Source organism: Eleginops maclovinus, chromosome 18 (assembly GCF_036324505.1).
Source record: "Eleginops maclovinus isolate JMC-PN-2008 ecotype Puerto Natales chromosome 18, JC_Emac_rtc_rv5, whole genome shotgun sequence".
Taxonomy (NCBI): Eukaryota; Metazoa; Chordata; class Actinopteri; order Perciformes; family Eleginopidae; genus Eleginops; species Eleginops maclovinus.
This window is the reverse complement of record NC_086366.1, coordinates 5,881,456-5,906,195: the sequence shown is the minus strand read 5'-3', so window position 1 is coordinate 5,906,195 and position 24,740 is coordinate 5,881,456. Positions and strand designations below refer to the sequence as shown.

The following is a 24,740-nucleotide window of genomic DNA, read 5'->3' as shown; positions in this document are numbered from 1 at the left end:
AAACCAGAGCCCAGTCTGTACTGATGAGTTAGCTGGCTGGCTCTGTTGTGATTGGTAAACCCCTTAAAGATGTCCCACCCCTTAGCCTATCACGTACGATATGTTGGAGTGCTAGTGATGTCACTATGTTCATGAATTAAACAAAGGAGTCCAGTGGAGGCATGCCAGGCAGGGGGGTGAGTGTTTGTGAGAGAAACCTCTCTGGAGGGAACATTTTAGCCTTTGCAGACCATTTACATCCACAAAAACCTATAAAAAAAACACTACAGGAGAGGAAAACCCCAGAAAGCAGAGTAGAACCCCTTTACCCAAGTGAGTTAATTCAGTAATTTAATAGAAAATATAAGACATTTAAGCTCGCGACTCACACACACATTTTGGGATTTTAACGCACGATTCAGTAGTGACAAGACCATCTAATTACAGTATCTCTACGTTCCCTGCTGTTTCAGTTTCTCCGCCTCCTTCTGTTCCTCCCTCTGCAGCATTCTGACACAATTCCAACTACTGTTCCCCTTTACAGCAACACAGATGCTGATTATAGACGGCACCCGTAGCCAGACAGATCTTTGGACATCAGACAGAAAATTCTGCTGACTGTTATTTCACGGCCATCGGCCTGGCATACGCTCCTGTCTCTCCTAATTTGTAAATGTTATCATGCACATTGCAGAGTCATCACTGTAAGCTGCTTTTCTGTATTAATGCGACGGCTTTACCCGCTACTAGGAGCCTTTTGAATATTAAGGCAATGTGTTTGAAAGATAGGGTGGATCTCTGCGTAGAGATGTCTCGTTACATTTCATTTACTTTTACCACAACATCGAGGGCTTGTTGTTGTTAATTCCTCATTTGTTTGCAGACAGGAAGATGCTCTAATCCATATTTAATGCAGATTACAGTTTGTGGCATCACTTAAATCCATGGGAATCTGATGTGGCTGTAATTTCCCAAAGCGTGTAAATCCAGAACAACTCTACTTGTGTTCAGCGAGCAAATAAAACTTTAACGCACTCTAATTGGGAGTGACATGCAGCAGATTGTCTAACCAGCTGCTCACACAAGTAAAAGTGTCTCTCAGCGTGTTTTCCATGCAAGAGGAGAGCTTTATTATGTATTAAGATATTTAAAAAGAGTTTTACATGTAACAGGAGACATTACGTTCACGTCCTGCTGCAGTAAATTAAATCCGGGCTGAACAGTGATATAAATCATCACTACAAACTGCAAGGTTGTGAAATCACAAGAGTACTTACAGGGGTGTGTCGTGTGCACACATCGATTTCTATTACACTTTATAGGCACATCACTCTGCACACACAATGGAAACACACTCACAGTGAGTTATGTGGCAAGTCAAATAGGCAACCAAATGAACCCTTTTTACCAGAAGGGAAACTTTGTGTGTGAGGGATGCCACAGAGAGCAACACTTTCAACTGGTGAGTAAACATTCCTGTTTCGATTACAATGGACCTCTTTTTTTAGGAAAAGATATTAGTCTAAAAGCATTGATCTTCATTCTTAAATGAAAGATGGCCGGCCTCTCCGTTCAGGCTTTAGAAATGTACTTTATCTTCTCCTCCTCTTGCCGATGCTGATGCTTTGTTTTCCGAGGCTGAATCAATGTATACATTGACTTTGGATAACTTTAAGAAAGAGACCAGAACTTCTGTGATTGTGTTTTACTCGTAAGACAAACCCAACATTTTCCAAATCCTTATAAAGGTACCGATCTAACATTACTCGCATTACTTCCCGTTATTGATTCCTTTACATTTGTTATACTATTTGCTAAATGCAGCTGGTATTTTATAATGTTCTCCAACTTGCTATATTCAAGCAACCATTCAAAATGATGTGAAAGTGTATGTGCTGGATTTAAGTTTGCAGAGTTTAAATTCACGTACTAAAGTTCTAGGGCTGCCCTCCACTTAAGATTTCTCTAGTTGACCAGTAGTCGTCAATTCAAGCGTAGTTGTCAGAACCGTTTTGATTATAAATTATACATCTTTTTGGATACACCAAAGGGTTTTAGTTCCAAGGCTGAGAAAGCTCAAATTGTACATTGGTGTGTTGTGCTACTTCTAAAATATAAAATGAAACTATAATAGTAAGCCTTTGAAATATAAGTAATGTTACACGTGCAAAGATCAGATGTGTCACAGTGCAGAGCGGTCCGACCCTACGCGACCAAAAATGCTAATCATTCCTAAGCACAAAGGTTTTGTTTTTCCCATAGGAAGAAACACACTTTGTCGTGGAGAAGTGAGCACCGTGTCACGCTCACAGTGAACCCGGCTTTTGGGAAGATGCTCTCTGATGCCGTGGAATGCCCCACACATTTTTGCCTGCAGAGTTTAAATGTCACCTTTTTTATGGTTGTCCTTAACACGCTCAGGATAGCATTACAACTGTTCAAGCTGTGTGTGTGTGTGTGTGTGTGTGTGTGTGTGTGTGTGTGTGTGTGTGTGTGTGTGTGTGTGTGTGTGTGTGTGTGTGTGTGTGTGTGTGTGTGTGTGTGTGTGTGTGTGTGTGTGTGTGTGTGTGTGTGTGTGTGTGTGTGTGTGTGGTGTGTGTGTGTGTGTGTGTGTGTGTGTGTGTGTGTGTGTGTGTGTGTGTGTGTGTGTGTGTGTGTGTGTGTGTGTGTGTGTGTGTGTGTGTGTGTGTGTGTGTGTGTGTGTGTGTGTGTGTTGCAGTTTTTGCTGAAAGAGCATATGGTGTGTTCTAAGAATCTCTTAATATTTGTTTTGTTTTGTTTTGCCTCGGGGCTCTGCAGTCATCTAGGTTTACAGTTGAGGGTTTGGGGAAATGATACCAGAGCTATGTGGGTTACACACTATGAAGAATACATTGATTTTTCCTCCTTCTCAAAAAAAGAACACCATGCAATGCTCTGAATAGTGTTTTGTTGTAGACTCCTGCTTGTGGTTTTGCATTACTAACAGAAGTTGAGTATAAACATCGTAAATCTGAGCGTCTTTTAGACTTTTTGCGGAGTCACCCTCACGGTTTACTCCCCTATGACTCATTTTCGTATCTCTGATTTCTTCTGAATTTCTACACAGCAGCTGTTACCAGAAACAAAAGAAAGTGCCAGTTCTTTTAGAAACAAAACTTGGATGAAAAAGTTTCTTACTCCTCCGTCAGCAGTTCCTCCACAGTCTGTCCTTGGTTTGCTCTTGAAGTTGCTGCAGCCCCCCTTTACCAATATCATAATCTTCTGCCCTGCGAGTACACAGTGTTTAGAAACTGCTGGAAACGCTTCGGATTCCCATCAGCATGCTGCAAATTGAAAGGAAATTGATTTGTTTGAGACGCAGGTGGGGCACTCATTTTTTGGTGGATATCACCTTGAATATAACCTGAACAAATAGCAAAGGGGAAATAAAATAGGGCCAAATATCAGAGAATTACCCGACTGTGTGCCAGAAAAACATTGTACAGCGTTACAGAGCTTGACTTGTGGATATTGCTTCTCCATTTTCCGCTTGCACCGGCTTTACATAGCTTCGGAAACTAGTCAGTGTCTGTTGGTGAACAGCGAGCAACTTGATAACAAATTGATCAGAGACGGGGTGATTCAGGCCTGAAATGTGAGGATCTTTAGCCCACGCAGCGACTCTGAGTCACTGCAGCCACATCCGGGGCTGTGCTGTCTCCTTCAGGAACTACTGTTAAACTGTGCACACAATTACTGGTGTGCGTATATGTTAAGGTAAGGACATTAATGACAAACTGGTAAGAGAATTCAGAGGGTTTGTTCCTTTTTATTATTACACAATTTCTGAATTACCAGCATAAAGTCCGAGAGCTTTCCGACTCTTGACGGAGAGCCGCTGTGATCCCCCTCTGCATAATGTGTGCTACACAGGGCTCATTATCTCTGCTGCTATCATACTGAATCACTATCTGTTCCTGCAGTGGTGACCCTGTCCACTCTCTCACACTCCTGTGACACTTGGACTGGAGCATGGTTCAGCAAAACACCTTTCCTCCGTTTTCACCTTAAGAACCAGTGCATTGTGGGAGTTATGGTCGAGGTAGTGATGGTTATTACTGATGGGCTCCAGTCAGTGTAACACATGTGTCTTGTCTCCCTTCCTCTGCTGTCTTTGCCTTTTCACTGCCATGTGATTCATTGAATACATCCACTTGAAACTACCAGAGCAACTTTGGATCAAATTTGGTATTTGAATATTTTTCTTTCTTTTGTTTTTATCACGGTTTCCAGATTAATCACAACCGTTGATAGCCCTGGGAAATAACTACTATCATTATTATAATACTTACATAGTAATATATATACATACTGTATACAACACTACATGAATGTATCTGAATCATAGTTAAACATCCACTCAGCGTCTCCTCAGTGCCTTTCTCCTCCTGATCGAGTAACACCATTACACATGCTCACATACATCTGTAGCTTGTCTCTGTGAACGAGAAGCTAATTGTGGGTCATTTGCATTTTTAGTGCCAAACTTAGTGCAAATGTACCTCAGGAGAAAAATCAAGAGGTGTGTTTATGTTTTACATAACAAAGGGTCCACCAGGACAGCAATCCTGTTCTGACTAAGGTAAAAGGATGGAAGTAGCTGCAGTGCATAGTCAATTGTTATGGCTCCTGGTGGTGTGATTTTACACTACAGTGTTTGTTCTTTTTATTTTCCTATATCGACAAACAAATTGATTACAGCAGCAGTTCTAAATCTCTCTCATTAATCTGTCTGAAAACTGAAACATTATTCTGAGGTTTTATGATAAATGACAATGCACAGGCAGTAAAACCTAAGAAGGATACCGGAGGAAGTAGCATTGATGTTATTGGCATTAATTTAATTATGACATCTCCAATGAGCATGTGTTTAATGAATGCTAGCAAGATAATCATTTTGCATTTGAAACAATTAATAAATAGGTGTACAGACGGCGCTTTTTCCAGGACAATAGAGGACAGAAAACATGCAAATAAAACATCTCCATATAGCAGGCAACATGCAAAGTGTATGAGCATAGTGAATACTCGGACTCTTACAGGGAAGTGTGCTGCTAGAAGCTTACACAGTAACACAGAGCATAGGTACAACGTTTCATTTACATAGGTACTGCTTAAGTAATGCACATATTTTATAGATCTATGACTTGTTGAAGCATTGCATTTTGCAGAAAGCTTAGAGCTGCATGAAGGAGTTTGAACACGAGTTCTCCGTTTTTCTATTTCTGGCTGGAATTTAGCAGGAGGTGTTGATCTCTCAACTGGAGTGTGACTATATTTAATCTCTACGCGCTGCATTCATTCACGAGGTGCATGCACCATGATGAAAAAATGCATGCTAGCACAATCTCAGTACTGCATCAACCACACATGTGGCAGCGCCACAAATCTCTCGCCACACAATTACCGCTCTGGTCACAGCCTATATTGTATCCGCAACTGTGGAGGTGTCGAAAGGCGGATTGGCTAAAAATATGCTTCTTACTGGTCCCATCGGTGCTGTTCTCTCGCCTCGCTTGCCAGGTGACAGCTTTTATATTACTCACATACACAGGCTGCTGCATTAGTCTGCCTGGATGTAGCCTTTGAGAGCTGCCCCCTCACTTCGCCACACAACCCCAGCCACTTTTAGAGCTTGGCGCTTGATAGGCATGAAATAGCCCCACTGCTGAGATTGCCCCTTAGTTCAAAGACACAGTTATGGATGCACAGGTACAGACACATGCAGGATCAATATGGGAGCAGGTGCAGATGTACAGTTGGGCATGTTCACCTATCATGTATTTATGAATGCATGACTGAGGCAGGGTCACACACACACACACACACACACACACACACACACACACACACACACACACACACACACACACACACACACACACACACACACACACACACACACACATGCAGCTTGCTTTCAAAGGGATTTTTCGATGGTGATTTTAGAATTAATGTTCTTCCTAAGGAACTTTATAGGTTAGTGCAAATTTGTTTTCTAAAGGCATATGATATTTGCACCTGGGGGTCCATAGCTAACAATGCTATCTGCACCCTGTTGCAAAGTAGAAATGATGTTTAAAACAGCTGGGCACTGTTGGGACCATTTTTGGGGGAATATTTGCATTAAAAACTGACTCAACTGTGTCTTTAGATGCTGAATGTGGAATATAGTGAAACTAAATAATCCTGCTTAGGTTAATTTAAAAACAATAGGATATGTCTCCCAACATTCATTACGGTTTTGGTTTTCGCTGGATTTGATGATAACTACAAAAAACAAAGGAAATCACCTGTAGCCTAAAACTCTTCAGGGTTTTAAAACGGTAACATCGGACACAAGAGACAGAATGATAGTTTTAACTCATGATTTTTTACCCGTAAGAACCTTCATAAACAGTCTAAGCGCTGATGATTATAGTAAATTCAGAATAACTTGGGCTCTCATGGAAACCGGTGATTTTTAAATGTGACTTCAGGACAAAAAAATAACAGCAAAAATTAAAAGACAATTCAAGAGGAAAGCATCCAGTCACTTTTGCTTCCTTTTTTTAGGTGAATTAGGCAAAGGTCACAGGCGTTAGCGTTGATGCTGAGTGTGATTAATTGATGTTTTTTGCTCGCTCTCACTATGGGAGCTGGGGCAACTTAATTGGTGTCATTTTTCACCCCCAATATGAAGTAAATCGTTATTTAATTAGTAGATCATTAATCGCAATATACACAAAGTCATCAGCTTCCCTCTTGGAAGTGCCGTGTAGGCTATGCTGGTTTCTTTCTCTCAGCTTCACTTGTTTACAATCTTTCAGAGATTTCCGTCCTCTCATCATAATTTCATTGCTGTGATTGCACTCAGTCAATTAGATATGGGGAGATAATTAGTCCATGCAGAATGGTGATTATCTCCAGATGGCATTTCTTTTTCCTCAAGTGAAGTCGTTAACATGGCAACCTTTTTACCGGTAACATATCATAAGCAAATGTTTTATTACAACTCGCTATCGCTGCATATGAATGTCAGATTCTCCCCCCATATGATTAAGTCTATATAATATAATGGCTTTATTCTTTACGTCTCTTCCTCTCAACCTCACTGTCACATTGGCAGAGCTTGAACAGCGCTTTTTATTCCCTCTGGGGATGTGGATAAATCTGCTGCAAGATGTTAAGAGTAGAAAACCAGAAACTCACAGGACAGAAGCCACTGTTAGACGGAAAGTGAGAGGTTTTTATGTTACTTTTTTTTGCTACATAAATCAGGCATTTTGACAGGATTGAAGGTGTGAGTGATAGTGATAGATGTGTGCAGTGGGTAGGCTGCAGAGTTTCCATGTTTAAAATATGATGGCATGAAAGTGGGAGGTGAAAAGAGGGTGAGAGGATGGGCATATCATTGATCTGTGTGAAAGGATGAGAGAGATTTACACATGCCAGCTGCAAAGTCTTCTTTTTAAGTAACTGAATCTTTACAGTTTTCCTTCAAAAAGCATTTATTTTTTACAAAGTTTCTTCACATTAACATGCTTTTTAATATTTAATAGTGCATATGTTATTATTACATATTAACCCATGAAATTCACTTTATATAAAGATTGCGTTGCATCCTGTAGGCACGACTGCCAATACTTTAAATTGGGACTTGTTTTGTGGGGTACTTGAAAAGATATATTACATTAACTTGTAATTAATTTACATCTGCAACATATCCTATATTCCACAGTCTTGCCTAAAGAAAGTGGAAAGACTCAATGAGTACACATTATCCTGCACGATTATAGCCATAATGAAATGAATCTTTACTTTGATCAATATTAAGATCACACTTATTTATCATGATTATTTGGTGGTGTGAGTGATGGAGTAATTGCATTTGACTTACACATTTAAATACCCATTTCTTTTCTTTCAGTTCACCTTTCCATGTTGTCCTGCTAATGCACAAATTAGGACTTCACCATATTAAACAAAACAGACTTTTGTACCGCAATGTGGATTACAATATACTTAAAATTAGCACTTTTTCCTAATTATGTGTGGAAATAGCGGACAGCGAGTTGGAGAGGAAGTAAAACTAAGAGGGTAATAAAAAGAGGTTAAAGATAGAGAACCAATGTTGAGGCACAGAAGGAAGACAAGAAAAGAAACCCTTTTAGAGGCTGTGGAGACTCAAACAACGAGATTTTAATGAGGGGAAATAAAAGTGAGGCGCAGCGTGGTAAATGCTGTTGTCTTAAGTGTCACCAAAGATAATCTGTTCTCTGCCAGAACTTGAGTGATTACTGTAACATGTAACCTACTTTAGCTGGAGCTCAGGTGGCCTCAGGCATGCTCTCCTGCTTCCTCCTTGTCCTTTTCCCCCCGTCTCCTTTACTCTGACACACACACACACACACACACACACACACACACACACACACACACACACACACACACACACACACACACACACACACACACACACACACACGCACACGCACACGCACACACAAACACGTTCAGGAGAAATGTGTCAGAGGGTCTCTTGAGGTTCAGAATTGTTTTTTTCCGTATCATAAACAGCAATTTGGGGTTCATTTCATACTTTGTCACAACCAATCCCTCTGGAGGTGAGTTACACCGTCATTAAAGGTGAAATACTGCTAGAAATAAACCACTGATCAATAATGAGCACACTTACAAAGGCAGCCAAGGATAGTAAATTATTTCTGTGAGCTTTCGTCTAAAAAAAGAGATGAACCATTACTGTTAAGTACTCATATTATAAAGCACTGTTTTAAAGCCTTACAGAGTGCTGCACAGTCATAAATAAAGGAATAAAATTAAAATGTCTCAAACAAAAAAGACGTTTGAGTCATTAATCTCATGATTGTATTAATGAACATGTTAAAAGGCAATATATCGCACTCTCTACAGTAAAGCCACACTGAAACACAATGCTCTAACATCCAATATCCCTTTCTCCCAATTACTGTTAACTCTTTAGTCACATTTAATGCTGTCATGTCTGGTAGTGTAATAAAGAAATGCATGACAAACTGGTTAGAGAAATCAGAGGGTTTTTTTTACTTTATTATAAGATGATTTCTATTATTGGCCTGAAGTCCAACAGTTTTCCGACACTTAAAGCATGGACAAAGCCGCTGTGATTGCCCTGCTAAAGAACCAGTGCTTGGAGGGAGTTATATCTGAGGTAGTGATGGTTCTTACTGGTCTCCAGTCAGTGTAACACATTTCCCTTTTGTTGATTCCTCTGCTTTCTTTGCCTTTTACTGCCACTGGTGGTACAGGAGCAACTTTGGGTCAAATCTGGGAATGTAATGTAATGCTTTCAGGTTTACAGATTAATCGAGAGCCCTGACAGCCCTATATAAAGTCAAAGCAAACCCTATTTCCTTCCCCTTCATTGAAGTACTCATACTATCATAGCAGCTCCTCTGAACACTGCTGTAAAGTGGAGAAGGTAATCATTGACAGATCTCTGGTGATGACATGCAGGAGAGAGAGGGACAGAGTTACAGCAGATACACAGGGAGGATAATATTGCCAAAGAATATCAGAGAAAGTCATTACTGTCCATCATCAGGCTAAGAAGACGTGTTTAAGTGGAGATGAATAGCCTCATTGATGGGGAAGGCTTGTTATTGTAGATCTATTTGGAGAAGCGGCTACGGGGGATTCATATTTCAATAAATATTTGATGGGCGAGGACTGCTGTATTAGTGTGTGTGTGTGTGTGTTTAGTGATGGGGTTTGTGTGTCTGCCTTTGCATATCAAGAGCCATTTGAAAGGCGTTTTCTTTACACGAGGGAGAAGATCACTTTCTGAATCCATCTCCCGAGTGGCCCAATCTTATTTTATTGTTCTCTGCATCAGTCCCTCAATCTCATCTCTTATCCTCCTCACTGTCGCTGTTTCACCCGTCCCACAATCCGTCCCACAATCCGTCCCCGTGAGAGCTGAACGAGGGGATGCTTTGTGCACATTCAGCAGTATCCGAGCGGATCTGAGGAACATTATGTGACTTGCGTTGAACTGCTGTGATAAAAGGAAGGTACAGTATCCCCTGATAGTATCACACACTCATTACTGTAATACTGCACTCACTGAGGAGCAAAAACATACTGGAAAAAGCTGTAAACGTGGGAGAACCTTTAGAAATATCTGTAGGAGGCAGATGATTTTAATGGGATTAAGCACGTATGCAGAAAGATGCTTCATCCATATTCATAAATAATCTTTTCTTGGTGCCGCTGAGCAAAGGAACTCCTCCTACTTGTTGTTCACCTCCAGTTTGCTGTGGATGTTTTATAGGTAACAGCAGATTTAAGTAAGTGTGAAAATGGATTTCCTGTGGGTGGCTTGATTTGTACATCTGTTTAATCAGAGGTGACAGAACTTAAGCAGTTTTGACAGGTGAGAAAAATATGAAAGATTACTGACAGCTGTGAGTAATGCACAAGGCTTTTATTGATGATCTGAGGAATAACACTACTTTATAATGAAGTTTGTAAAGTCTTTAAAGCTGGGCGATTTAATGCATTTCAATGGTTTCACCTTGAGAGCGATCCTTTTCTGCAGGGATTTGCAATAATAATGTCTTATGGTAGTCCGCTGTATTGAGTATTGTCATTAATTATGTCTCCTAGTGTCAGTGCAGTCTCTTTTCTTACGTCCTATTGAGTTCTCCTTCACTTCTTTCCTTAACGCCACAACGTTTCTCACTGAGGTTACGAAATAGTGGTTCTGAAAATACTTTTTTACCACAACCCAGGTTTTAGGAATACATCTGGGGCTCTTTGGAAACAGAACAAGAAACTTTAACTGTGACACAAGTTCGTCACCAACTTTTGTTCAACTTATAGTGTTTTTTGCTCATAGTCTGTGAGTTTTTAGAGTGACTAAAAATAACAAGTTTTCAGAACAAAAACGATGACGTGCATTTTTCATTTCAGATCAATTCTCGAGTTTCCTCTCTGAATCAGGTCCCTTAGCAAGTGGCAAAAGTGCAGAGACAACAAAGTATGAGCTGTGCCACCTGTACTGCCTTCATGCTGATGAATAGGAGCCGTGCTTATAGCTGTGCACCTGCTCCAGAGCCTGTTTCTGAAAGTGTGTGTGTGTGTGTGTGACAATGTGAGTGAAAACCTAAAAAGAGCATATAGTGTTTGTTGTAAAAGGATCAGATGTTATCTCTTCTCTGTAAGCTGCTCTGTTCAGTAGGCTTATACTTTAAGTGTGAATCTATACACTAACTGCCTGAATCTGCTTTACGATTCTCACTTTCTTTCATTTGTTATATTTTAATTCAGTATGTGAACCTATATGTTCATACAATAGTGTGAGCAAAAGATATATTTTGATCCTAAATATCTTGGTTTCTTCTTTTCTAAGGTCACACTGTTCTGTTTTCTTACATAATTTACACTTGAGTAAAAATCATCTATTGATATTTATTTCTCTTGGATTTATGTATTGAGTTGTCCCAAAGTAACGGAAAGTAATCAGATTACATTACTCTTTTATTTTGATAGTTACATTACTGATTACATTACATCACTTGTTTTGTTTAGTGCTAATGAGACAGCTAATGAGGCTATTAGGAAGCTAATGAGATGTATTTAGTATCTGTAGTACACACAGACTTACAAACTCACTTCTCTCTCCAGCTTGGTGTTAACAATTTGGATTTATTTTTACTATTTATATGTTCCAGTACTGCACACACCGTTTTGATTAGCTTTCCAGTTTGTGTGTTCAGTGCTGATGGTTTCTCATTACTGTCTCTTCCTCCCGTCTCTGTCTGTCATTCTGTAATGGGCTGTTTGTTCTCCCGGCACACTGGGAAGAAACTAATTAATGGGCTGAGAATAACCATTTCATTTCATAAACCGGTTTACACATTGTGGGAGAATGTCATCTACCTAGAGGTGCGGGAAAGTAAAATTCAATTTCCTTTCATCTAACGAATCAGAAGAAATGTCAAACTGTCGTGTGAATTTCTGAAGCTTAGCCACTTCCTGCCTCTTGTAAAAATGAAATGCCTGCTTGTTATTTACTTGACTGTCACAACAGTTTTCAATGTCCAACAATATAATACGTTTGGTTATTATTGAGGTGAAGTTAGATTAATGGATGATTCTTATTCTTATAATTCAAACACATCTGGTAGTCCTTCCGGTTTAGCACAGAAATTTCCCGTTATCTCCGCTATGAGGAATTACAAAAAGTGCCAAAACACATCAGTTGGACAGACTCCATTTTAAAGCTTGTGTGGACAGCTTATAAAAACTCTCACAGCCAAAAGGGTGGATAAAGGTCCACAGTGTTCACATTTATAAAAACAACTTAACCTAGAGACAGAATTTCAATTAACCTGTCAAGTGTGCTACCTAACTAGCAAAAGTTAGCTAACTATTGAACATTATCTGTCTCCTTTGCATACTAGCTAATGTTTACTATCTAAGTAGTTATCTAGCTTGCATAAGCTATCCATCTAACAAGAAGGCTAGCAAAACGTAGCTATCTACTTTACAAGCTAGTTAATGTTTTCTATCCATTTAACTTGCTAGCTAGCGAATGTTAGCTATGTAGCTAGCTATTGCCAAATGTGTGGCTCTCAAAATGTAAATTAGAATTATTATTTAACACCCTATGGTTAAATTTGACATGTGGACCTGTGTCTACCGTTCTGGCAGTGAGAGTAAAGAACTTTGTTTGCCTGTGCCTTTTGTAAGCTGACTTTTACTTTGATTCAGCCAAGCAACTTCTCAATGTCTGCTTAATTAAAGAGTTAATGAACAGTTTCCTTGGCAAATTAAGGTTGATAAAGCTGGCAACGCTAGGCAAAGTAATAGCATTTTTAGCGCTCTAACAGGAAGAACCAACACAACCAAAGGCAATCTTGAGCATTTGAGCAGGCGAAGCATTGGTGAATATGTTCTACAAGTCACTGAGGGTTTCACTAATGGAATGTTTGGATCTCATTTGGTTTAATGCACACGTTGTATTTTGGATGTACAAGAAATGTAATTAATTTTGTTCTGTTTTTACAGGAACCTTGGGAAGTCAGGACTCAGAGTATCTTGCTTAGGACTAGGTGAGTAGGCTCTTCACTATTAACAACAGCACTAATTAAATGGACTAAACAAATACTATAACGATATATAAACCGGTCAGAGGAAAAGAAAACAGGAGACATTATGTTTAAGCATCAGGCTTGCGGTGTGATGGATTATGTAACGGCATACAAATCAGGATACATAAAAAAAAGACCTAATCAGATTACTGATACATACAGATTTATACAGCATTGTTTTCTGGCATGAGATAACATTCTTTGCATAATCCCAAACTTGTGAGTTCGTAGAAAGATAGTACGAGGCCTGCAGGATGGTCTGGATTAGACCCTGCTCACTGCTCAGAGTCCCTCGAGGGATCAGATCAGCCAGTAAATTGGATAGAAAACGTCCAGTTCTCGAGGGACATGAGCTTTAGCCAGATTAAAGAGGCTGACCTTCACCGGGATGTTTTGCACACCGTTGAAAAACCTGCTGCTTCTGTCAAAGTTTGAAAGCTTCAGCAGTAAACAGACTGGGAGGAAGTGATATTCTGTGTGAGAGTATCATGTTTTCTGAAGCTGTTTTTATAAGATTATATAAGGAAAGATACAAGAAAACAGCATTTTTTCGTTACAATCGCTGGAGACAATATTTCTCAAGACCCTTTAACATACGGCTGATCTCTCTTTGCAATTTTAGAGTTGACTGGTGCACAAAAAGCGAGCTGTAGTATAACCTTATTAAATTGTGGGATCCTGTATCAGGACGTTGACTTTAAATTTGACAGGCACTCTAGTCCTGCTTCAGCTAGTGTTTGATAAGTTGTCAGCACTCCTCAACTTTAAGCTGCATCCTTAAATAACCCTTCTTGGTCTCCTCAAAAATCTCTCCAGACCTGTCTAGGTTGTACATCTGTTAAATAAGAGTCCTCATATTGACAAGCTGAAAGTATTTTTTTCTATTTGACCTTGACAGGCCAGACTTGATTGACATTTCTACCCTTAAAGTTGCTTATGTATATTTGACATTTCTGTGCAGATATGCATATGAGAAAGCCGTTTTGGCATTAATAAGCAAAAGTGCGAAAGTTCATCTCTGCTTTTTCCATCTGTCAGAAAAAGTGGATGTGTTTTTCTATAGCAGGCACAATTTATCATTTATAGTAAATTCGTAGAAGGATTTTTTTATGTTTAAAGAGGCCCTGTTATTCTTTTTGGGGGTTTCCCTTTCCTGTAGAGTTATAGTGCATGTAAATGGTCTGCAAACGCTAAAATCCCTGTGTTCCCTCCAGAGGGGAGCATACATCCGTTAACATAGTGACATCAACATGTAACGCTCACGCTTCTATTGGCTAGCACTCTGAAATATTGTACAGTAGGCTAAGGGGCGGGACATCTCTAAGCACTTGACCAATCAGAACAGAGCGGGCCAGCTAACAAATCAGAGCAGACTGGGCTCTGGTTTCAGACAGAGGGTGAAAAGAGGTGCTGCAACCAAATGGTTTAATACGTGTCCTTATCAGATTCAACACAAAGAAGGGGTGTCATTTTTCAGGGTGTAATGTCTGACTCTCAGGGTGGCTCTCGCATACTGGGAGGTCTGACTCTCTCTGGCTGAGATGCACTGTACAGAAAATGTCAGCATAATGCCAGCTGCTTGACACATGCTGCGCCTGGGGCGGACATGATGCTGGCAGGGGAACGGAGGTAGAGAGAGGGCAAAGAGCAGGGCGCTTAATGGTGTTTCACCTTGAGGAACAACACCAAGATAGATGAGCTTGTGGTGTGTATGAGTTGTATTCTCTTTGCTTGCTGGATTACAGCTGCACTGCTGCTTTTAAAACTCTGAAACTTGGCCGCACACCAGGATATGTTTTGGATGTAATACCCAAAAGATGATGCAAAGGTAAAGCAGCAAATTGACCTTCATATGTAGTGGCTGCCTAACACCTTAACTTTTTTTTGCTGCAGCTAAAATGATTATGAATTGCAGCAGCATTAAGGATGCAGACCAACATTAATCCATCAGCAGAATCAGATTTGAGCTGGGGCATAAACCATCCATCAGCTGACTAAAAATGTATACAGCTCTGGTTGAATCATTTATCATAATTATTGCTTTTCTCTGCTCTTAAACAGACCTCCACACCATATTTAATTCACACGATAAATGCACTATTAATTTGCTGAGCATATTTAAAGAGGCCCTATGATAGGTTTTTGTAAATGTGTTGAGGTTTCCAGATTAATCGAAAGCCTTAATGTTGAAAGCTCTGATATTGAGACTTTTAATAGATAAGGGAATTCCTTGATTGAGTCGAAATACATACATCTTGCTTCCTCTCGTGCTCAACTCGTCCTCCTCTTGTCATTTCTTTTCTCTTCCTGTGGGTATTATACTCTCGGGACCCAGCTGCTGTTACTCATGGCTTGTTATTTGCCTAAAAGAGGTTGTATAGAGGTTAGCTTTGTGCTCAGGCAAGATTAAGGTGTCACTCACACACTAACACACAGTTTTTTCATTCAGTAGGCAAAAGAAACACTTGACATTTGCAGACAATATAAACTATATATATTTTATCATGTATAAGCAAATCAAAGAACTTTTTTCATTCGCCACACACCGGCCTTGTATAATAACCAGTGGAAGAAGTATTACGGTGTGGTATTTTACTTATAAGCACTAATACCACACCATAGAAACACTCAAGTTAAAGTCCTTTATTGGAAAGTAAAATATGTACGAGGAAAATGTACTTAAAGTAATAAACCTAAAAGTACCAAATGCAGAAAAATCTGAAATGAATAACACTAAAAATGATAAAAAAACAAAACAAATTAGTAATTAGTAATAAAGTGTATCTGAAGTGACTAAGGGACCCTATTCTGCCCATTTTCAGGTTCATATCAGTATTTGTGCCTCTACTGGGACATGTCTCCATGCTTTAATGTTCATAAAGCTCTTTATTTTTCTCATACTGCCTGTGCTGCAGCACCTCTTTTCACCCTCTGTCTGAAACCAGAGCCCAGTCTGCTCTGATTGGTTAACTGGCCGGCTCTGTTGTGATTGATCAACCACTTATAGATGTCCCGTCCCTTAGCCTATCACGCAGAATGTGTTGCGCTAGCCAATAGAAGTGTGAATGTTATGTAGTGATGTCACCATTATCCAGAGGTAAATACAGGGGTCTAATAGAGGTGTTTCAGGCAGGGGGGGGAGCTCCCTCTGGAGGGAACTCTGGGATTTTAGCCCTTGCAGACCACACTACTTGAGTAAATGTATTAAGTTACTTACCAACACTGATAACTACACGGTCCTCTACAGTACTTTACTAGTACTCCTCCCTCTGTTTCCTGGCAGGAGTCCAAACTGAGAAACCTTTTTTTAATCTCACACAGAAATGTAATATATTCCTGTTAAAATTCAATCAATTGTTTAATAGCCTGAGTCAATTCAACACCACTTATTTCCACTCCACTAACTATATAAAGAGCTAATTTCACTCTCCAGAAGAACATCATTTAATATCTATTAAATTTAAATGCATCGGAGAAGCTCACAAACTGTCTAAAAACACACTCTCTCTCCTGTGTGAGACCTCTCAGCAGTTAATGGTGACTGAACGGATTCATAAAGAACTGATGATCCCCGCAGTGAGACCGGTAGTCTGTTACTCGATAAGTGAAGTGATTAGTGAAGTCTGTGTGACCTCTCAGCACATTCACCATCCTCCATGCACTGATAAGACCACAGGGAGGAAGGCTGTCAACACACACACACACACACACACACACACACACACACACACACACACACACACACACACACACACACACACACACACACACACACACACACACACACACACACACACTGCTGCCAATGATGCTAACTGGTTGGGGGATATGGAAAAAGAGAGCATGTGTGTCAGTTTGCAGGAGCATTTTTAATTGGCTGAAAAGAAAGGTGATGTAGGAGTTCACAACTTCTCGTGACTGTGGCCTTGAGGTCGTCTTTTAATCAGTTGCAAGTTCGATCGCAGCCCCTGCAGTCAGCATGTCTATGTATCCTTGGGTAAGAAACTTAACCCCAAGTTGCTGCAGATGGTGTGTGAATGTTAGCTTCCTTGAGCATGTGTCACCTTACATGACAGCCTCTGCTTCTTTATGAATGGATGAATGATGACTTGTACATGTGAAAGCTCTTTAAGGAGTCGTAAAGCCGTGATAAAGTACCATATAAATACAGTCCATTTACCATTTATCAAGCCACCAGCAATTCTTTTTTTTCTCGCTCCACGCACATGCAACACAGCTTCAGATTCCTGCCCTTGCTGCTCTGCTGCGGTGCTTTGATTGATCATTCTTATAATGGTTCTCCCAGAAAACTCTGCAGAGAGGATGGACCTGAGGGTGTGTCTCTGTGGTACCTCTGCAGAAAAGGGTTTACGAATATGTACTTTAGCGCCTTCTCCCTCTACTTCTACAGCGCTTGCTTTTCTATTTTCTACTTTTTCTTGTAGAACTAAAATACATCTGTTGAGGCAGGACACAAAAACATCACCTTTTCAGACTTTGGGCTTACATAACAGTGCTTCTTTCAGACTAGTAAAATGAACACATCCAAAATTCACATTGAGGTGTTTGCTGTCTATTGCATCTATAGATTCAGTCCAGCAGTGGCTCAGTCAGTAGGGGCTTGGACTGTGAATCGTAGGGTTGCCGGTTCAAGTCCCCAAACACACTTGAAATATGGAAAGTGGACTGCTACTTGGAGAGGTCCCAGTTCACCTCCTAGGCCCTGCAAGGCACCCCTCCCCATTGCTCCCCGGGCGCTGCACAATAGCTGCCCACTGCTCCTAGTACTACGGGGTTAAATGCAGAGTTCCAATTTCACTGTGTGTGCTCTGCTGTGTGCACGTATGTGACTAATAAAGAGGGTTTCATCCTCCGATTCTATCTATCTATTTCAAATGCATTCAACGCTTAAACAAAATCTTTCAGAATAATTGTCATACAAAAAAGGTATTGTCTTACGGTTGGTTTGGGGAAGATGTATTCAGATATCTTTTTGTAAAATTGTACCTGTAGTGTGTTGAAGAATGTATGACGTTTTAGAAAAGATGTCTTTAAAGAGTTTCTTCTCCTACTATGAGACAGAAATCACAGTTTTAGTTGGTCTTACATACACACAGCTTTCTAGTTTAATATCCATCAATGTTCTGAAGGATTACAGAGGGGTTTGATCATACATTATAAACAGCCTGGTTTATATAACATTTATTCTTAAAAACATTTTTAAAAATGTATGTTTGATGGCAGTATTTTCTGAATAAAATTCTCTTTGTAAAGCAAATTGACTATAATACATCAAAAATGATTTTCCTCCATCATTGAGATTTCTGTTGGTGGAACTCCTTGCACATATTCATGAAGGTAATTCCTGTTTGAATATTTGAACATGCAATTTCAGACACATTTTAAAACAAAAATAACTTTCTTAATGCAAGTATTCAGCGGTAGATGTTTTAAACTAACTTTAAACTTAAAAACCTTTCATCTCCTTAAAATCTATTATACAGCTGTTTGGCTCGGCATCTTAAAGGTCCCCTATCATGCAAAATGCCCTTTTTAGAAAAGCATTGCATCAGACTTATGAAGTTGTATCCTCACGTTGCATCGGACTTAATAAATGGTGTGTATTGCTATAATCACTAAAGGTACATGATTGTATCAGTCCAGCTGTGATGATCGTTGTTGATCATTACTATACGCCATACAACAATATATACAAAAAAATGTGACGCAACTAATTGCAAAAGCCTTGCAACAAAGAGCAACGCTTATTATTTTGTACTTCTGACAATTGATTAGACTTTGATCATTCGTGAACCGCAGTTTGTGATGCTGTTTTCATCAACCAGGGTGAGAAAATATAACAGACAGCACGTTATTTTCTGTCTTGTGTTACATTTAAAGTGTTTGTATTGTTGTGTCCACCCCCGTCAGACCTCTGCTTTAAACAGTAGAGAAGCATAACCAGATTTAGATATGCGGACTCAGGCGACTCAATAAAAGAAATCAATAGAACATGAAGAAGAGACAACGGCATTCCACAGATCTGAAAATAGGTGCAAAGAACGGTGTGTGTGTATGTGTGTGCGTGTATGCTGTATATAAATATAACAGTCATATTCTAAATGCTACATAGATACAGTATATCAGGAGATTCAACATGTAAAACAACTTCAGAGACCGAAAAAACTGTTGAAGTTGTAAAGTACAAGACAAAGGGAAATAAAATGATGTGCTAGAGTTGTAGATTTAACAAGAGGTGTCATACATTTCCTTTTTTTGATTTGCTGTGAGTCCTTTTAACCCGTTTCCTCCAGTGTTGAGACCCGTATACAGCGTGAGACATGGCACACGGTGTCTCACTTTAACCGACCTCCTGACTCTTTTACAGCCTGGTCCAGCATGTCTGTCCACAGATAGAAAGTCTGAGTCATACCTTTGTTGGATTAATTTCCAGCCCCTTTAAAAAACTAACTATAAAGCAGAGTATATGTCTGAGCTGCAAAGTAGGGGTTTATTCAGATGAAACACAAAAAGGAACGTTATAGTTGGACTTGGTTTATAGATGGAACACTTTTTAACCTTAACAGGCATTTTTTGGCGGCATAAAATCTTGAACAAAGGAGAAGATTGTTATTCAGTAAGTATGAATTAAAAGCAGACCATATGAACCAGAGAAGGTGAAAACCATGAGCAGATTCAGGCAGTACGTGTATAGATTCCCACTTAAAGTTTTAGCCTACAGAACAGAGCAGCTTACAGAGAAGAAATACAATCTGATCCTTTGACAACAAACACTATATGTAATCCTGCTAGTTATTACCTGTGATTCTAATTTGACTGCAGAGAACTTAAAGGGCTGATTGCACACACACACACACACACACACACACACACACACACACACACACACACACACACACACACACACACACACACACACACACACACACACACACTTAACTTTTATACAAGGCACTGCATACATGAGAAATAACGAAAGCATTTCCTGTATAATCAGGGCAATCGGTAATGACTGCAGTGTAGGTGCAGTTGAGGTTGAAGGATGTTGCCATGGTTACAGGTGTTAACAATATCCAAAAGCAACTTTTCTATTTCACCCACTCTCCTCTGCTAGAAAAAAAAAGAAAGAAGGATGATGCGCATTGAGAACTGCTGCTTGAAGCTCCTTTTTAAAGAGTACACATTCTGCTCATCTTCAGGTTAATTTTATCTCTCTACTGGGACATGTCTCCATGCCTTAATGTTCAGAAAGCTCTTTATTTTTCTCATACTGCCTGTGCTGCAGCCCCTCTTTTCACCCTCTGTCTGAAACCAGAGCCCAGTCTTATTTCTTAGATGTGTTAGCTGGCCGGCTCTGTTGTGATTGGTTGACTGCTTGGATATGTCCCGCCCCTTAGCCCATATTCCTGAAGTAAACAAAGGAGTCCAATGGGGGGCGTATCAGGCAGTGTGTGTTGGAGAGAAACTCCCTCTTGAGGAAACGTTGGGATTTTGGCCTTTGCAAACCAGTTACGTGCACACAAACCTATATAACACACTACGGGAAAGGGAAAACAACCAAGAGGATCACATCATTATGCAGCAACAGATCCAGTGTATCCGCAGGGTGTCATCTGTGAGTTGAACCTCAGTGGAGTTGATGGTATGTTGTTATTAAATCATAACATCGTTTCTTTTTGGAAAGAGCAGATGGTTAAGTGCTGTTACGTCGTCGCCGGTCTCTGAGGTGCATCAATTGTTTTATGACAGTCGAGCAGTGGAGGTCAACAGAGTCAGAGGAGAAATCTGTTTCATTTATTTGGTGTGAAATTGTGAGTACTCAGACACTGAGTGAGTGAAATGGCCTCAACAGGGGGATAAAGAGAACAGATAGAGCAGTTTTATAGCCTGAATGGACTTTATAAATAACCCAAAAAAGGAGAATCAGCTGGAGGGGTTTGCATTATTCTCTTCATCACTGTAAGTAGGTTGTTTTTTTATCGGGGTTGGCCTACACATATTTAATGTATGTACTTCCGGGTCATTTCCCTCAGTTTACTTTCCTAAAAAAATATTGACAATTTCAAAACAACCTTAAAGTCTCTTATGCAGGACAATCGGGAGCATAGAAAGTCAGATGAACACACACCCACACACACACACAGACATTAACACGCAAGGACAGGGGAAGTAAAGTCTTTCAAACATGCACGACGTCAAACAGTCTCCGGTGAAGACAGGAAGTGCTAACTCTCTGAAGGTGATCCCTCAGTATTGAGCTGCAGCTCTCTCTCGGGATCTTCACATCCTTCCTCTAACGATTTTGACACAGCCCAGGGATTTGCAGTGTTTACAGCAGGATGACACACACACACACACACACACACACACACACACACACACACACACACACACACACACACACACACACACACACACACACACACACACACATAATGTATTGTGTTTAAATGTGTCTCTCTTCCCTGCAGGTACATGGGTGACGTTTGGGGGACAGATCACAGACGAGGTATGAAACATGTTTCCTTTATTATTTATGTTGATTATTGACTATTGATTGATTTTGTGTATAATTTTTGTTTCACTTCCACCCTTGATTGTTTATTACATGAGTTTTGTTTGTTTATGTGTGTTTGGTTTATGTGACTGTATGTGTGTGGACCCCATAAAGAATGCCAATGCTAATAGTGTAAATGGGAATCTTAATAAACACAGAAGGTTCATCTTGGGAAATACATAAATAGCGGTCTTACTTTTGTTTTCATTGTGACATGTTGTTGTCTTAGAAACAATAAGAAAGGGCTATGACCTTTTATTTATTGCAACGCTGGTAAGAGGCTCTGCCAAGCTCCCAGGAAGAGCGCCGGACATTGAAGAAAATGTTCATAGTGGGTAAAACGGCGGTACTGCTATAGTGTGTTTGTCTGTGACGTCATTGGGCCTAAAAACGACTTTGACATTGAGAAAAATGCACACTCTTTTTAGGCCCAGATACGGGTACTTTTGCTCTCGAGAGTTAGGCCATTTTGGCTTAATGCACTACTTAGCAACTTTTATAAGAATAAACAACCCTGTATCCAGTTCTCATCCATGCTGGGCTCTCCCCAGTGCCTTCTTTTAAGGAAAATACACTTTATGGAGACAGGCCTTGACCGTTTTCACAGACTTTCCCAACCATAAATGTCACAGCAATAAGCTCCAAACACTGATGGATCATTGATATCCTGGAATTGGCACTTTAAAAACCTCAAACGAATGCCCATTTATGCCAAGTTTCTGTTGTGCTGAATTTCAATCTGAGTGCCCTTTGAAATTGTTGCCTGCAGGCCAAAAAAAAGTTGGCTGAACATTTGGGATTCAGAGTCCAACCATAGCTGAGAGCCGACTCAACTTGTACAACATCATTAAGGGAATGGCTTGTACAGCGTTCCAGTTAGTGGTCCATCTCACGTACCTATTTTAAACGTGTGTGCACAGCTGTGGTCACTGTTAACCTTGGTCAGACCGTTGGCTGGATGACAACACTTTTATTTCCAGAGGCTCAGTTGACCCAGGACAGAGTTTTCTGAGTGCCCTTTGACACATCATGTGTGCTAGTAATACATAAAGCCTCAACTGTTTAACTCTAACATGCTCTGATGTGGCTGCAGGTGGTAAGAGTGACTCTTAGGGGGACGAGAACGAAGCTCACCCGAGGAAACAGTAAGCTTATACAACAGTGTTTATTTTATTACCTTAAGGCTCAGTGCCATTACCTCACATAGTACGCTCACAGCTTCACACTTCTCTCCATTACTCCCTGAATGTCCCCAGTTCAATGTCGCTGATATCATCCATGAAACTTCCTGCCACGGATGAAGTAGCAGGATGCTTTTATTGTGAAACTCTAGACACGCTATTTCCTGTCACCAAGCACGACAATTAGCACCACAGGTAGCTAGTATGCACAAACCAATTCGTATCCAACTCAACAAAAACACTTAACTTCATTATCAACAGCTTATAATGATAATAATTACTGTTTGGAACTCGACATCGTGAATCTGGATCAGATAATCGATTGACAGTACTATTTAAAACTGATTTTATCGGAGCCATTACTGCATGAATTTCGGTTGGTGAACTGGATTCTCTGTTAAAGTGAAGAGAAAGAAATATAGTCAACTGGATGACTTACTTTTGTAGGCCAACCCGGAAGTGCGCATCGCAAGAGCTCCCTTTGTGGTTACGAAACTCAGAGACACGGGAGAGCAGGAACTTGGTGGCAAACACTGATGGATCTATTCAGAGTTACGGCCGGAGAATTGACAAGACATTTACTGCAGACACGAGTTGCCACAGTGGTTGCCAAACCAATTCTGAAGATCTCGAAAATAGGAAGAGGTTTTAACTAGTTCCGAATGGATAATCAACATTCTTCAAGCGCCAGACTAAACAAGCTCGGACAATACGTCTAACTTAAACTGTCATCTAGGTCAGAGATAAGGCGTTTACCGGAGCATCTGGGGCAAGATAAACTGGCGCCCAGCTGTCCCTAACAATAAAACCAATCTTAAGTCAGCATGAGCTTGTACCCACTGTGGGAACAACAAGGCTTCGGAAGCCCAGGCTGCCCCTCCTTAATGAAGATAACAGCACCTGCAAGGCCCGAAAAACTATGCCATGGCAATACAGACAGAAGGAGAAAATGATGAACTAGGTCAAAGGTTAAAAACCTAAGCTAAATATTCCCTAACACCCTTGACCAAAAGCTTAGATACTTAGAAAGTTTCGTTCAGCATGATACTCCCCACCTATTAACATTACTTTGATGAGTCACATGGCTGCACTTCAACACCGCTGAGCTAAATGCGGACCCGTGTCGACGTGATGACGTTTAGTTGTCTGATTTAGACACTTGTTGACATGTGTTACCCACAGACCTCAATCAGGCGTCCAACCACAAACACAATTCAAAGAACTACTGACTTCACGATGAGGGAACCAGAAGAGCTGACTCATTACCAGGTTTTAGGACTCCTTAATGCACCTCTGTATTATCTCAGGCTACAAAACAGGATATATTATTACCATTCTTCAGATTAGCTTATGTATATTATTCATGTATGTATACGTTATCCGTCATTCATCCGTCTTTCGTTATTATTTCTAATTTTAGGAAACCACACACACACACACACACACACACACACACACACACACACACACACACACACACACACACACACACACACACACACACACACACACACACACACACACACACACACACACACACACAATGTGTATCACTGCAAAGAGAAGTTGTTAAGAGAATACCAATCATCTCAGCTCTTCATTTCATGCTCTGGATATTTGGCCTTAAGTGGTGTTCTGGCCGACACACTGGTGTGAACCGAGTGATAAATACAGAGCAAGAACCCAGACTGAGTTTATCCTGATATCTCCACTACACTCACCTTCAGAAAAGCACTGAGTCACTGTTGTGTTGCAGAAATACATGGGTGGCTGCGCCTCAGGCTTCTCTTTTGGCACTAAAGGTGCAGGAGAATTTGATTTCCATACATAGCATAGACATTGTTT

General features: G+C 40.3%; 1 protein-coding gene across 3 annotated transcripts in view; it reads left to right on the top strand.

The window, feature by feature from the left end:
• kcnab1a (potassium voltage-gated channel subfamily A regulatory beta subunit 1a) overlaps window positions 1-24,740 on the top strand; it is a 98,952-nt gene that overhangs the window by 55,223 nt on the left and 18,989 nt on the right. For 2 of the 3 annotated variants that reach the window (XM_063907194.1, XM_063907195.1), the window contains exons 2-3: window positions 13,054-13,097; window positions 21,629-21,666. In XM_063907194.1, coding sequence (XP_063763264.1) covers window positions 13,054-13,097; window positions 21,629-21,666 — 82 coding nt within the window. Of the gene's footprint in view, window positions 1-5,471; window positions 5,524-13,053; window positions 13,098-21,628; window positions 21,667-24,740 lie in introns of those variants that run through there. The other variant, XM_063907196.1, reaches the window with a different exon arrangement.